Source organism: Oncorhynchus keta, chromosome 29 (genome assembly GCF_023373465.1).
Source record: "Oncorhynchus keta strain PuntledgeMale-10-30-2019 chromosome 29, Oket_V2, whole genome shotgun sequence".
Classification (NCBI taxonomy): Eukaryota; Metazoa; Chordata; class Actinopteri; order Salmoniformes; family Salmonidae; genus Oncorhynchus; species Oncorhynchus keta.
In genome coordinates, this window is record NC_068449.1 from 40,602,743 (window position 1) to 40,619,769 (window position 17,027).

Below are 17,027 nucleotides of genomic sequence, written 5' to 3' on the forward strand. Positions count from 1 at the left end.
CTATCGGCAGTTTTGTACGGCACTGCTCGGACCAGAACATACCGGACCTATTTTTCTCTCCATGTTCAACTGCAAGCTCTGGACATTTATACCTGGATCTCGCAGCTAGCTAGCTGCTATCCGTGTGACTATCGGCTTACGTCGATTCCGGAGCAAACATAAATTATACCGGAGCTAGCCAGCTGAAGAGCTCCATCAGTCACCCCTGGGCTACAATTACCTATCCGGACCCGTTTTACTGCCAACGTGGAGCCCCACCGGGCTTTCACAACTGGATTACCGACATTATCTGCCCGAGGGAGCTGAACGCCCAACTGCGGTCCGCTAATCGTTAGCTGTCTTATCGGCTGCTATCTGTATAGACCTATCAGACAATTTTATTATTATTTTATTATGATTATTATCTTTTGATGACTTCTGTAACCGTAATAGCCTTGGTTTCATGCATGTTAACATTAGAAGCCTCCTCCCTAGGTTTGTCACTGCTTTAGCACACTCTGCCAACCCGAATGGTCTAGCTGTGTCTGAATCCTGGCTTTGGAAGACCACCAAAAAATTCTGAGATTTTCATCCCAAACTACAACATTTTCAGACAAGATAGAACTGCCAAAGGGGGCAGTGTTGCAATCCACTGCAAAGATAGTCTGCAGAGTTCTGTCCTACTTTCCAGGTCTGTACCCAAACAATTTGAACTTGTACTTTTAAAAATCCACCACTCTAAAAACAAGTCTCTCACCGTTGCCGCCTGCTATAGACCACCCCAGCTGTGCTCTGGACACCATATGTGAACTGATTTCCCCCCATCTATCTTCAGAGCTTGTGCTGCTAGGCGACCTAAACTGGAACATACTTAACACCCCAGCCATCCTACAATCTAAGCTTGATGCCCTCAATCTCAAACAAATTATCAATGAACCTCCCAGGTACCTCCCCAAAGCCGTAAACACAGGCACCCTCATATATATCATCCTAACCAACTTCCCCTCTAAATACACCTCTGCTGTCTTCAACCAAGATCTCATTGATCACTGCCTCATTGCCTGAATCCGTAATGGGTCAGCGGTCAAACGACCTCCACTCATCACTGTCAAACGCTCCCTGGAACACTTCAGCGAGCAGGCCTTTCTAATCGACCTGGCCGGGGTATCATGGAAGGATATTGATCTCATCCCGTCAGCAGAGGATGCCTGGTTATTTTTTTAAAATGCCTTCCTAACTATCTTAAATATGCATGCCCCATTCAAGAAATTTAGAACCAGGAACAGATATAGCCCTTGGTACTCCCCAGACCTGACTGCCCTTAACCAACACAAAAACATCCTATGGCCTTCTGCATTAGCATCGAACAGCCCCCGTCATATGCAGCTTTTCAGGGAAGCTAGAAACCATTATACACAGGCAGTTAGAAAAGCCAAGGCTAGCTTTTTCAAGCAGAAATTTGCATCCTGCAATACTAACTCAAAAAAGTTCTGGGACACTGTAAAGTCCATGGAGAAAAAGAACACCTCCTCCCAGCTGCCCACTGCACTGAAGATAGGAAACACTGTCACACTGATAAATCCACTATAATTGAGAATTTCAATAAGCATTTTTCTACGGCTGGCCATGCTTTCCACCTGGCTACCCCTACCCCGGGCAACAGTACTGCACCCCCCACAGCAACTCCTCCAAGCCTTCCCCATTTCTCCTTCTCCCAAAACCAGTCAGCTGGTCATGGGTGCACCTCAGCCACGCTCAAGGTCCTAAACAATATCTTAACCGCCATGGATAAGAAACATTACTGTGCAGCTGTATTCATTGATCTGGCCAAGGCTTTCGACTCTGTCAATCACCACATCCTCATCGGCAGACTCGACAGCCTTGGTTTCTCAAATGTTAATTTGAATGCCAGCAAATAACTTGCCTTGGTACTTGACTCTTGAATTGCAGTTTGTCGGTGAAAAAAGTTCTGTTGACTCTGTAAATTAGCTGCCAACCTCTGAGCAGTAGCCGCCCGTTCTTGTGTTGACTGCTTGCTAGCATAGTTTGCATGCTTCGTGGCAAAGTGACGGCTGATATTGTACTCTTTGAAAACCGCAACAGCTTCTTGGCATATCAGACATACAGCCGTTGATCGGACTTCAGTGAAGAAGTATTTTGTTGTCCACTCCTTATTAAACACTCGGCATTCGCTGTCCACTTTCCTTCTCTTTGGTCCGCTCATTTTCACAGAAGGGCTTAATGGTGACGTGAAACGAAGTGAAAATTAAAGTGAAATAAAGAGAAATACGCGCCACTCCAACAACGGTCAATGTGTTTTGAGTGTGCCATCTATTGGGGAAACGTGGGCATTGCAGGGAAAGGGGAAAAAAGGAGGTTTTTACTATAATTTGGAGAAGTTCGGCGGGCCGGATTAAAAAGCCTAACGGGCCGTATGTGGCCCGCGGGCCGTAGTTTGCCCATGTCTGGTATAGACGCATGTCAAATGTTTTTTAAATATAGTTTCCTGCTCTTTCAGATATAGGACAGACACTTCAGAAAAACATTTATTTAGATTTTTGGGGGGACTATTTGTTGTTCCATGTAGTGAATCTGTAATTAAATGTGTTTCTATTGGCCAATAGCAGTAATGCAAAATTCTGTTTCAACCCACCCCCCCAACATTATAAACTTGATCTCCACTATAAAAAGCATTCTCACACTTCTTTTAGAATAACATTTAGTTTTTAACAGCGGAGATTTGTATAAACCTTGTTGTATATGTCTCCGACATTTGCAACATTGTTTCAATATTCAAATTCGATCTCCTACTGTCCCATAGTAATGAACGTGTCAAGACGAGACAAAGGCAGGCAGCGTTTCTCAGCCTGCTGAAATCATGAATCAGCTGGCATAATTTTTATGGATATATACAAAGACATTTCAATTCAAAAAAGGTACAACTAATCGAAGGGCAGCTAGTTTGCAGTCTTTCCAGCTTCGTTGTTCAGCTCCTCTGAACGAGAGCATATTTTCTATGCCAGGTGAAATCACGCCTCATTAGCTCATTGTTATGGATGTGTCCAAATACATTTCACTAGAAAACAGCTTCAACAAATGCAAATGCCGCTGCTGCTGTTATTCTGGCTGCAGTGTTTGACGTGACTGTAAGTTAGCTGTAGTTGGCTAGCTCGCAAGCAAGGGATAAGAACGTTGCCAGCCAGTATGACAATGGAACATTTAGAACTAATGACTGGGTCGGGTCCATAGACAGAACAAAAAGACTGAACGACTGGGTTGCATCTCTGGCAGCCGGCTTGGGTAGCAAACCTAGATTTGTGGTCGGGACTATATCTTGTAGAAGGATGAAATGGTATTAATAAATTAATCAAATAACTTATTCAAATAATGATTGACATTTTCATTATGTTGCTAACCCGTTGTATAAAAGTGATAATGCCCTAGAAGCCTGTGTTTGAGGATATATTGGTACGTGCCAATATATCCTCCAAACACCGGCCTTGAGGGCATTATTACTTAAATAATGCATGCTCTAGAATGCCCTTCAAGCCAATCAGAAAGGAGTATTCAAACAATGGTGCATCTGACTGTTGCACGTGTCAATGTTTTAATTTTATCTGTAAATAAGAGTAGAGAAAAACAAAATATCCCTTCAAACCTTGTACACGTAGGGGTTCTTTCTCGAGTCGGTTAGGATGTCAAATCGGGTGTAGACGTCGTTGAGCAGGTTGACTATCTTGATGGCACCCTCGGCTGACGCGTGTTTGCTGCAGAAGGCATTGAATCCCACAATGCCGCTGAAGAGGATGGTCACATTGTCGTAGCGTTTGGCCGGGACTGGACGCTTGTGGCGCAACTCATTGGCCACTGACGGTGGCAGGACTGAGTAGAGCAATCTAAAGAAAAGTGAAAAGAAAACGTCTCGTATAGATTATTTTGTCTTCTGGAGATGTTTTTATTCCCATTTTTTTCACCAAACGATACTGAGTGTGGTCCTGTATGGCTCAGTTGGCAGAGGATGGCATTTGCAATGCCAGGATTGTGGGTTTGATTCCCAGAGCCATCCATAGGTAAATGCATGCATGACTGTAAATCATTTTGGATAAAAGTGTCTGCTAACTGGCTTATACACTGAGTGTACAAAACATTCCGTTTCCTCTTTCCATGACAGACTGACCAGGTGAAAGCTATGATCCCTTATTGAGGTCACTTGTTAAATCCACTTCAATCAGTCTAGATCAGTGGTTCCCAAACTTTTCTATAGTCCCGTACCCCTTCAAACATTAAACCTCCAGCTGCGTACCCCCTCTAGCACCAGGGTCAGTGCACTCAAATGTTTTTTGCCATCATTGTAAGCTTGCCACACACACTATACGATACATTTATTAAACAAAAAAGAGTGTTACAACCCGGCTCGTGGGAAGTGATAGAGCTCTTATAGGACCAGGGCACAAATAATAATAATCAATAATTTTTCTCTTTATTTAGCCATCTTACATATAAAACCTTATTTATTCATCAAACTGAATAACTCACCTCAGGTTAATGAGAAGGGTGTGCTTGAATGGAAGCACATATCTCTGCTGTGTTGTGTTGTACGAGAGAGTCTCAGTCTTAAATCACTTTCCACACACAGTCTGTTCCTGTATTTTGTATTCATGCTAGTGAGGGCCAGGAATCCACACTCTCACACAGGTACGTGGTTGCAAAGGGCATCTGTGTCTTAACAACACAATTTGCCAAGGCAGGAAATTGTAAGCGCAGCCCAATCCAGAAATCTGTCAGTGGCTTCTGATTTTAAATAGAATTTTCACAGAACTGCTTGTTGCAATTTCGATGAGGCTCTCTTGTTCAGATATCGGTAAGTGAACTGGAGGCAGGGCATGAAAAGGATAACAAATCCGTTTCGGGAAAGTACCTGGTCACCCAGCTCCCTCAGGTGCTTCGCTATATCACATTTGACATTGTCTGTAAACTTGTTCATTTGCACACACAAAAATCATACAATGATGGAAAGACCTGTGTGTTGTCGTTATTAATGCAAACAGAAGAGCTCCAACTTCTTAATCTCAGCCTCAATTTTGTCCCGCACATTGAATATACAGTGGGGCAAAAAAGTATTTAGTCAGCCACCAATTGTGCAAGTTCTCCCACTTAAAAAGATGAGAGAGGCCTGTAATTTTCATCATAGGTACACTTCAACTATGACAGACAAAATGAGAAAAAAAAGAATCCAGAAAATCACATTGTAGGATTTTTAATGAATTTATTTGCAAATTATGGTGGAAAATAAGTATTTGGTCACCTACAAACAAGCAAGATTTCTGGCTCTCACAGACCTGTAACTTCTTCTTTAAGAGATGCTCCTCTGTCCTCCACTCGTTACCTGTATTAATGGCACCTGTTTGAACTTGTTATCAGTATAAAAGACACCTGTCCACAACCTCAAACAGTCACACTCCAAACTCCACTATGGCCAAGACCAAAGAGCTGTCAAAGGACACCAGAAACAAAATTGTAGACATGCACCAGGCTGGGAAGGCTGAATCTGCAATAGGTAATCAGCTTGTTTTGAAGAAATCAACTGTGGGACCAATTATTAGGAAATGGAAGATATACAAGACCACTGATAATCACCCTCGATTAGGGGCTCCACGCAAGATCTCACCCCGTGGGGTCAAAATGATCACAAGAACGGTGAGCAAAAATCCCAGAACCACACGGGAGACCTAGTGAATGACCTGCAGAGAGCTGGGACCAAAGTAACAAAGCCTACCATCATTAACACACTACGCCGCCAAGGACTCAACTCCTGCAGTGCCAGACATGTCCCCCTGCTTAAGCCAGTACATGTCCAGAACCGTCTGAAGTTTGCTAGAGAGCATTTGGATGATCCAGAAGAAGATTGGAAGAATGTCATATGGTCATATCAAACCAAAATATAAAGTTTTGGTAAAAACTCAACTCGTCGTGTTTGGAGGACAAAGAATGCTGAGTTGCATCCAAAGAACACTATACCTACTGTGAAGCTTGGAGATGGAAACATCATGCTTTGGGGCTGTTTTTCTGCAAAGGGACCAGGACGACTGATCCGTGTAAAGGAAAGAATGAATGCGGCCATGTATCGTGAGATTTTGAGTGAAAAACTCCTTCCATCAGAAAGGGCATTGAGGATGAAACGTGGCTGGCTCTTTCAGCATGACAATGATCCCAAACACACCGCCCGGTCAACGAAGGAGTGGCTTCGTAAGAAACATTTCAAGGTCCTGGAGTGGCCTAGCCAGTCTCCAGATCTCAACCCCATAGAAAATCTTTGAAGGGAGTTGAAAGTCTGTGGTGCCCAGCGACAGCCCCAAAACATCACTGCTCTAGAGGAGATCTGCATGGAGGAATGGGCCAAAATACCAGCAACAGTGTGTGAAAACCTTATGAAGACTTACAGAAAATGTTCGACCTCTGTCATTGCCAACAAAGGGTATATAACAAAGTATTGAGATAAACGTTTGTTATTGACCAAATACTTATTTTCCACTATAATTTGCAAATAAATTCATTAAAAATCCTACAATGTGATTTTCTGGATTTTTTTTTTGTCTGTCATAGTTGAAGTGTACCTATGATGAAAATTACAGGCCTCTCTCATATTTTTAAGTGAGAGAACTTGCACAATTGGTGGGTGACTAAATACTTTTTTGCCCCACTGTAGTGGCGGAGAGTCCCTGTAATCCTAGATTCAGATCATTTAGGCGCAAAAAAACATCACCCAGATAGGCCAGTCGTGTGTTAAACTTGTAATTATGCAAGCGGTCAGACAAATGAAAATTATGGTCAGTAAAGAACTTTAAGCTGGTCTCTCAATTTAAAAAACAACGTGTCAATACTTTTCCCCTTGATAACCAACGCACTTCTGTATGTTGTAAAAGCGTTACATGGTCGCTGCCCATATCATTGCATAATGTAGAAAATACTCGAGAGTTCAGGGGCCTTTAACAAAGTGAACCACTTTCACTCATGTCCAAAATGGCTTTCAAGCTGTCAGGCATTCCCTTGGCAGCAAGAGCCTCTCGGTGGATGCTGCAGTGTACCCAAGTGGCGTCGGGAGCAACTGCTTGCATGTGCTTTACCACTCCACTATGTCTCCCTGTCATGGCTTTTGCGCAATCAGTACAAATACCAACACATCTTGACCACAAGTCCATTTGATGTCACAAAGCTGTCCAGTACTTTAAAAAGATCCTCTCCTGTTGTCCTGGTTTGCAAAGAGGATGTCTTAATTGACTCCCCCTTAATTGACTCCCACATAAACGTAACGGACATATACCAGGAGCTGTGCCACATCTGTTGAAAACGTGCGTTGTGAAAGTGTTGTTTGATGAAGGCATTGTCTGTATCGGTTTTTTTTGCCTTTTCCCCCAGCATTATCCCAGCCGTAGCAGGAAGAATTAAGTCCTCCACAATAGTATGGCGCTTGCCTGTCCTTGCCACTTGGTAGCCACCCAAAAATACGCTTCTAGCCCCTTATTAATATTATCTTTTGCTTTTATACAGGTCTTACTACTCTTAAGTCATCTTAATTCTCGCTTGTTTCTAAATAAATGTATACGCAAGAGTGAAGGTTTCATCAAGTTGTGAGATAGAACTTTTGCACATACAGTGGTTCTTGCTTTAAAAGTTGCGTCATACCGCCGCAGAATTTTATGGCATGTTATTTAATTGTCAACCATTGTTAACATTAATGCCAGTTAGTGCTAGTTTGACCACCAGAGTGCATCTTTGAGAAGCATTTGGTAGCCTTCAATACTGGCTGTACAAGAGAACTTAAAACGTTTTTTTTTTGTAAGAACATAGTATATGGGATTGATTTTAAGAAATTGAGCTTAATTTGATTAATATTATGATGTTTCTATTCCAAGAAAAAATGAAACCCTCAGGGTTTCCGTTAGGATGGAACAGAAAATATGTACGTGACGGTCGGTAGTAGGCTACAGTGCTAAGAGCATAACATTTCCACACCCTTATTGTAGTCTAACCAATACCCCAAAGGAGATTCAGTGAAATAAATTACAATTAGAGGATTGGAGGATTCTAAATATAATATCTAAGGGGGATTTTTCATTAGGGCAAATCTGATCTTTGAGAATATGTATGTTTTTTTTATATATATAATAATAATAATAATAATAACAACAACGTGCCACCCTATGGGACTCCCAATCATAGTTGGATGTGATACAAACCAGGGACTGTAGTGATGCCTCTTGCACTGCGATGCAGTGCCCTAGACCACTATGCCACTCGAGAGCCATGATCAATATGACCAATATATAGTCCTGCTAATAGCCCATCCTAGAAATGTTTGCAGAATTCACAGCCTGCGAAAAACAGGGTTAATAATAATAATACTTCTTCCCCTTTCCACTTGTTAAAGGTTCCAATAGATATTTTTAATCAATTAGCATATTAGTTCACCATATTTGTTCTATCTTTCTGGTGGACTAAAACTGAAATTGCAAACAACTTTCTATGGCTTGTTTAAAAATATATTCTGAGATTTCATTTTCAAATAACCTAAAGTGTGCGAGGAAAAAGCCCATTCTTGAGGTGAGACATTGTTACTAATTTGTAAATAAAGCCTGTTTGTTATTTAGAATTATTACTGTTTTTAGAGGGAGAGAAACCAAAAGCCTACCGTCGCCTCATGGGTTTCCCTGTTGCGTCCGACACAGGTTTTCAGCCAGCATCTGTAGCAATGCAGTGTCTTAGACTCGGGCACTGTACAACGTGACCGGTCAGGAGTAGGCTACAGTACTACAGTAAGAGCAAAATTATCTTAACATTTCCACACCCTAATTGTAGTCTAAGTTTATCTTAGAATTAAAACCTTAGTGTAATAACAGTTTTAGTAAGTAACACTGATGAGTGGTAACAAAGTGTTTTTCTGTGTGTGCGCGTGCAGGACAGAGGAATATCACCTTCTTCATCCTCATCATTCAGTTGAAATCATGCACAATTATCAGTTTCAATTTGGTTTATGTTGCCCATTCATTGTCAGACATGTTAGCGCCTAATTTTATTTTTGGCAGTGAAACATTTAGAAAATCTAAATGGACTGTTTGAAAATGTGAATCACATTTTTATTTGGCGTATGGCATTGCACGTACCCCAGTTTGGGAATAGCTGGTCTAGATGAAGAGGAGGAGACAGGTTAAATAAGGATAATTAAGACATGGTTTGTGTATTTGTGACATTCAGAATGGGCAAGACAAAAGATTTAAGTGCCTTTGAACAAGGTGTGGTAGGCCGCCAGTTTGTCATTCACACTCAATACTTTCCAGTGTGTATCACATCTCCAGAGGAAACGTCATAAAATAGGCTACCTGAACACACCTCCCTTGAGCAAATACAGCTGTATCTGTTCTGAGCTCATTGGTGTGGGAAATGGTGAGCACCCAGTTGAAACAATGTTGCAAGTTTGCTATACCAAAATCTCAAGCCAGATGGAGAGAGGCAGACAGGCGGAGCATTAACTTCTTTGGGCTGGGGGGCAGTATTGAGTAGCTTGGATGAATAAGGTGCCCAGAGTAAACGGCCTGCTACTCAGGCCCAGATGCTAAGATATGCATATTATTATTAGATTTGGATAGAAAACACACTGAAGTTTCTAAAACTGTTTGGATGATGTCTGTGAGTATAACAGAACTCATATGGCAGGCAAAAACCTGAGAAATAATCCACCAGGAAGTGGGAAATCTGAGGTTTGTAGATTTTCAAGAAATGGCCTATCCAAGATATATTGTAAATTTGGTTCGACTGCACTTCCTAAAGCTTCCACTAGATGTCAACAGTCTTTAGAACCTTGTTTCAGGGTTCTACTGTGAAGGGGGAGTGAATAAGAGCTGTTTGACTAAGGGGTCTGGCAGAATGCCATGAGCTAAATCAAGCGCACGGACGTGAGAGCGAGCTGCCTTCCCTTTAATTTCTAAAGACAAAGGAATTTTCCGGTTGGAGTATTATTGAACATTTATGATAAAACTGGGATTCCTGGGAGTGCATTCCGATGAAGATCATAAAAGGTAAGTGAATATTTATAATGCTATTTCTGACTTCTGTTGACTCCACAACATGGCTGGTATCTGTATGGTTGTTTTGGTGGCTGAGCGCTGTACTCAAGATTATTCCATGTACTCAAGATTATTCCATGGTGTGCTTTCGCTGAAAGCTTTTATGAAATCTGACACAGCGGTTGCATTAAGGAGAAGTATATATCTTTAATCCATGCATAACACTTGTATTTTCATCAACATTTATGATGAGTATTTCTGTAAATTGATGTGGCTCTCTGCAAAATCACCGGATGTTTTGGAAGCAAAACATTACTGAACATAACGCGTCAATGTAAACTGAGATTTTTGGATATAAATATGAACTTTATCAAACAAAACATACATGTATTGTGTAACATGAAGTCCTATGAGTGTCATCTGATGAAGATCATCAAAGGTTAGTGATTCATTTTAGCTCTATTTGTGCTTTTTGTGACTCCTCTCGTTGTCTGGAAAAATGGCTGTTTTTATTGTGGTTTCGTGGTGACCTAACATCATCGTTTGTGGTGCTTTCGCTGAAAAGCATATTAGAAATCGGACACTGTGGTGGGATTAACAACAAGACTACCTTTAAAACGGTATTAGATACATGTATGTTTGAGGAATTTTAATTATGGAATTTCTGTTGTTTTGAATTTGGCGCCCTCACTTCATACTCGTTGCCAAACCCACTGGCTCCAGGTCATCTACAAGTCTCTGTTAGGTAAATCCCCGCCTTAACTCAGCTGACTGGTCACAATAGCAGCACGCGCTCCAGCAGGTATATCTCACTGGTCACCCCCAAAGCCAATTCTTCCTTGGCCGCCTCTCCTTCCAGTTCTCTGCTGCCAATAACTGGAACGAACTGCAAAAATCATGAAGACTCTTATCTCCCCCACAAGCTTTAAGCACCAGCTGTCAGAGCAGCTCACAGATCACTGCACCTGTACATAGCTCATCTATAAATAGCCTATGAAATCTACCTCATCCCCATACTGTATTTATTTATTTATCTTGCTCCTTTGCACGCCAGTATCTCAACTTGGGGCGGCAGGGTAGCCTAGTGGTTAGAGCGGTGGACTAGTAACCGGAAGGTTGCAAGTTCAAACCCCTGAGCTGACAAGGTACAAATCTGTTGTTCTGCCCCTGAACAGGCAGTTAACCCACTGAGATTGGATCATGCTTGGTGGCCACGGACCTTGGATCTGTCTAAAAATATGATATACCGACCAGATTGTAAAATTATATTTGAAGAGCATATCCTGAGGAAAATAAATATCCTCCATAAATCATGTTTGCTACGCATTGCAGTTAGTGCTCTGCCTGTCTGGCTTGAACTCTTGCCATAGCAAACTTGCAACATTGTTTCAACTGGGCTCTCACGGTTTCCCACACCAATGAACTCAGAATAGAAAATGCTGGATTTTGCACACGGTAGGTGTGTTCAGGTAGCCTATTTTATGAAGTTCTGGGGATATGGCATCAGCAATATGTTGCTATAGCACACCGAGGTGCAGTGGTTACTTAGGCCTATCGGGAAGGAGAGTGTTAGAAAGATTTTTCAAATACAGTGGGGAACTATTGTCATTCGAAATGGATGTAAAACTCTGTTGTGTGAGGTCATGACAACAACAAAAAATGCTAGCAGACATTCCCAAATGGGAACTTTTTTATAGGCCTATATTAGTGCACGTCAGCCCAGGTACTTCTATGCGTGCTCAAGCAAAATAAACATTAACAAAGGGACAAACAATTCACACAATGAAACAATGAATGCGCATGAACGGGCAGGAGCAGAAAGCGCATTCTGGAGAGAGAAGCTCCTATAGTGCGTCTTCGTCACACACCCCTTCGCTTGTGTTTGACATTTTAAATTAGGGATGTTATTTATGAAAATACTAAGTTCTTGTATACACCATAACTCAATTATTTTAGATATATGTTAACGTTCACTGCCTGCCAGACAAGTCAAAACAATTCTACTGGCTTGCACATCAATAATGAATTTCTTTCGGATCCATTTGAGTCCGATAGACATTATCCCATTTGGATTCGATTCTCCCTCCATTCTGACATATTGGGTCGAATCTGGTCCACCTCGGATACGTATTGATTTATTATTATTTTTATTATGAGCGGGTTCTGTCGTTGTCAGATTAGAATTATGGATTCAATTTCAAGATCCGAGAAGACCTAATTTGGCAATAACATTTTGAATAGGGTACATTTGTTTTTACCTAAATGCTTGATAAAATTGTACTTCGGATTTTACATACAGTATCAGTCAAACGTTTGGACACCTACTCATTAAGCATGTTTTATTTACATTGTACAATAATAGTGAGGACAAACTATGAAATAAAACATATGCAATCATGTTGTAACCAAAAAATTGTTAACAAATCAAGATATTTTAGGTTCTTTAAAGTAGCCACCCTTTGCCTTTGACAGCTTTGCACACACTTGGCATTCTCTCAACCAACTTCACCTGGAATGCTTTTCCAACAGTCTTGGAGTTTACACATGCTGAGCACTTGTTGGCTGCTTTTCCTTCACTCTTTGGTCCAACTCATCCCAAACCATCTCAATTGGGTTGAGGTCGGGTGATTGTGGAGGCCAGGTTCTGATGCAGCATTCCATCACTCTCCTTATTTTTTTAACCAGGTAGGCAAGTTGAGAACAAGTTCTCATTTACAATTGCGACCTGGCCAAGATAAAGCAAAGCAGTTCGACACATACAACGACACATAGTTACACATGGAGTAAAACTGTCACGCCCTGACCTGAGTATTCTTTGTTTTCTTTATATATTTTGGTTAGGTTAGGGTGTGACATGGGTGATGTATGTGTTTTGGACTGTCTAGGGGTTTTGAAGGTTTATGGGATTGTTTACCATCTAGGTGTTTATGTAGGCTAAGGTTGACTCGATTGGTTCTCAATTAGAGGCAGCTGTTTATCTCTGATTGGGAACCATATTTAGACAGCCATCTTCTTTGGGTATTTCGTGGTTTATTATCTATGTCTATGTCTAGTTGCCTGTGTCTGCACATTTAGATTATATCGTGTCATGTTGTTTTGTAAGTTTGTTTCAGTGTTCTTTCTTCATTAAATATAGAACATGTATTCATATCACGCTGCGCCTTGGTCTCCTTACTACGACGATCGTGACAAAAACAAACATACAGTCAATAATACAGTAGAATCAAGTCTATATACGATGTGAGCAAATGAGGTGAGAAGGGAGTTAAAGGCAAAAAAAGGCCATGGTGGCAAAGTAAATACAATATAGCAAGTAAAACACTGAAATGGTAGATTTGCAGTGGAAGAATGTGCAAAGTTGAAATAAAAATAATGTGGTGCAAAGGAGCAAAATAAATACAGTAGGGAAAGAGGTTTGGGCTAAATTATAGGTGGGCTATGTACAGGTGCAGTAATCTGTGAGCTGCTCTGACAGCTGGTGCTTAAAGCTAGTGAGGGAGAAAAGTGTTTCCAGTTTCAGAGATTTTTGTAGTTTGTTCCAGTCATTGGCAGCAGAGAACTGGAAGGAGAGGCGGCCAAAGAAAGAATTGGTTTTGGGGGTGACTAGAGAGATATACCTGCTGGAGCGCGTGCTACAGGTGGGTGATGCTATGGTGACCAGCGAGCTGAGATAAGGGGGGACTTTACCTAGCAGGGTCTTGTAGATGACAATACTTCTTGGTCAAATAGCCCTTACACAGCCTGGAGGTGTGTTTTGGGTCATTGTCCTATTGAAAAACAAATGATAGTCGGACTAAGTGCAAACCAGATGGGATGGCATATCGCTGCAGAATCCTGTGGTAGCCATGCAGGTTAAGTGTACCTTGAATTCTAAATAAATCTGACAGTGTCACCAGCAAAGCACCCCCACCTCCATGCTTTATGGTGGGAACCACGCATGCGGAGATCATCCGTTCACCTACTCTGTGTCTCAAAAAAGACAAATTTGGACTCCGATCAAAGGACAGATTTCCACCAGTCTAATGTCCATTGTTTCTTGGCCCAAGCAAATCACTTGCTATTATTATTGGTGTCCTTTAGTACTGGTTTCTTTGCAGCAATTTGACCATTAAGGCCTGATTCACGGAGTCTTCTCTGAACAGTTGATGTTGAGATGTTACTTGAATGCTGAAGCATTTATTCAGGCTGCAATCTGAGGCGCAGACAACTCAAACGTATCCTCCCCAGCAGAGGTAACTCTTTGTCTTCCTTTCCTGTGGTGGTCCTCTTGAGAGCCAATTTCATCATAGCGCTTGATGGTTTTTACGACTGCACTTAAAGAAACTTTCAAAGTTCTTGACATTTTCCGGATTGACTGACCGTCATGTCTTAAAGAAGTGATGGACTGTCATTTCTCTTTGCTTATTTGAGCTGTTCTTGCCTTCTAATATGGACTTGGTCTTACCAAATAGGGCTATCTTCTGTATACCACCCCTACCCTGTCACAACACAAGTGATTGTCTAAAACTCATTAAGAAGGAAAGAAATTCCACAAATGTACTTTTAACAAGGCACACCTATTGATTGAAATGCATTCTGGGTGATGACCTCATGAAGCTGGTTGAGAGAATTCCAAGAGTGTGCAAAGCTGTCATCAAGGCAAAGGCTGGCTACTTTGAAGAACCTTAAACACTTTTTGGTAACTACATGATTCCATACTGTGTTATTTCATAGTATTGATGTCTTCACTATTATTCAACAATGTAGAAAATTGTGAAAATAAAGAAAAACCCTTGAATGAGTGGGCGTCCTAACTTTTGACTGGTATTTTATATGAGTTGTACCGCACACATTCATTGGCATATTGCAATAAAATAGAAAGACTGAGTTATTGACATTACATGAGATATAATGTAGTGTAGTATATTTTATAAAAATATGTTAATGTTCATGAGGGTCAAGGATCAAGGGAAGCCACCCCTTTTCTGATTTTCAATGGAAGAACGGTACATGTTCCTTCTGAGGCAATCCGCACTACTGAGCATATCAGGAGTTTAGAAAGCGATACCAAAGACTCCAACACTGCTGAAATTCTATTTGGAGTGGACCATCCCTTTACATTAAAACAAAAAAAGTAAATGGGTGAAGGAGGTCTATCAAACAGTGAGGGCGATGGGTTGGGAGTCTCTACGAACCTGTCCGTCTTCTTCTTCTCGTCCTCCAGGGCCCGAAGGGTGTGCTGCAGACGGTCAGTTAGGATCTCCAGTTCCTGAGTCAGCTTGTACTCCTCACGGAACTGTTCTCCCAGCAGCACCAGGTCACGTGTGGCATCGTGCAGCGGGATGTCACTCAGGTAAAGGCCTCTCCGCGTCAGGTCATCCAGGTTCATCACACTGAACACAGTGTTGGTGACGCATCAGAGACTGAACAGTGCTTGAACACAACTCAACAGGGGCTGTGTTCAGTAGGGACAACATAATGCATTATGATCAGCATGTATGCCCCTCTTATAAAAACTAATAACGATCATTTTATAATGACTGCGTCACAACCTGATCTGTTTCACACCTTTTAGTTTTCTTATTAAATGCTTTCAATATTTTACATGAATTCATACAATTTATAGTTGGTTTGAGGTTTTTATGTCACTAAAATGTGGAACTATTGCAATGTGAACTTATTGTCCCATATACATGATGTCACTTTATTGACGGTACCTAACTAGCCCCATAAAGAGAGCCAACATCTAACAAACTTTACCATGGTCAGTGTGCATTCCAAGAGAAAATTTACAAACCAATACCCACGTGTTTGTAGGCATAACTTAAAATCAAACCCAACCCTCTGACATTTTATTTTTGGAAAATACTGACTATATGACTCAAGTTATCCTAATTACACTTTTTAGTCACTTCTGGGACTAGAAATTGTGTACATGACTAGTACCCGCCTTTTACAACCAGAAAATGTGTTAACTAAATACAGTAACGGACAGTTTGAGACATAAGCCTGGTTATAAGACAACATATAAATGGATGATTTAAGTAAAGTGTTACCAAAGATTGTCCCTTTAAACAATCTGTAGCTGCTACATCCAACTAATGACTATATACAGTTGAAATCAGACGTTTATATACACTTAAGTTGGAGTCCATTTCAACCACTCTACACATTTCTTGTTAACAAACTATAGTTTTGGCAAGTCGGTAAGGACATCTACTTCGTGCATGACAAGTCATTTTTCCAACAATTGTTTACAGACAGATATTTCACTTATAATTCACTGTATCACAATTCCAGTGGGTCAGAAGTTATACACTAATTATACACTAGTTATACACTAACATACACTAAGTTGACTGTGCCTTTAAACAGCTTGGAAAATTCCAGAAAATTATGTTATGGCTTTAAAAGCTTATGTTATGCTAATTGACATAATTTGAGTCAATTGGAGGTGTACCTGTGGATGTATTTCAAGGCCTACCTTCAAACTCAGTGCCTCTTTGCTTGACATCATTGGAAAATCTAAATAAATCAGCCAAGATCTCAGAACAAAAATTGTAGACTTCCACAAGTTTGGTTCATCCTTGGGAGCAATTTCCAAATGCCTGAATGTACCCCGTTCATCTGTACAAACAATAGTACGTAAGTATAAACATCATGGGACCACCCAGCCGTCATGCCACTCAGGGAGGAGACACGATCTGCCTCCTAGAGATGAATGTCCTTTGGTGAGAAAGGTGCAAATCAATCCCAGAACAACAGCAAAGGACCTTATGAAGATGCTGAAGGAAGCAGGTACAAAATGATCTATATCCACAATAAAACGAGTCCTATAACCTGAAATGCCGCTCAACAAGGAAGAAGCCACTGCTCCAAAATCGCCATAAAAAAGCCAGACTACGGCTTGCAACTGCACATGGGGACAAAGATCGTACTTTTCTGTCCTCTGGTCTGATGAAAAGAAATAGAACTGTTTGGCCATAATGACCATCGTTATGTTTGGAG

At 41.1% G+C, this 17,027-nt stretch overlaps 1 protein-coding gene across 2 annotated transcripts in view; it reads right to left on the reverse strand.

Moving 5' to 3' along the window:
- The window catches only part of LOC118362896 (guanylate cyclase soluble subunit beta-1-like), a 59,676-nt gene that overhangs the window by 35,526 nt on the left and 7,123 nt on the right, over nt 1-17,027 (reverse strand). For both annotated transcript variants that reach the window (XM_035743617.2, XM_035743616.2), the window contains exons 9-10: nt 15,215-15,412; nt 3,638-3,875 (exon numbers count right to left, since the gene is read on the reverse strand). In XM_035743617.2, coding sequence (XP_035599510.1) covers nt 3,638-3,875; nt 15,215-15,412 — 436 coding nt within the window. The remainder of the gene's footprint in view (nt 1-3,637; nt 3,876-15,214; nt 15,413-17,027) is intronic.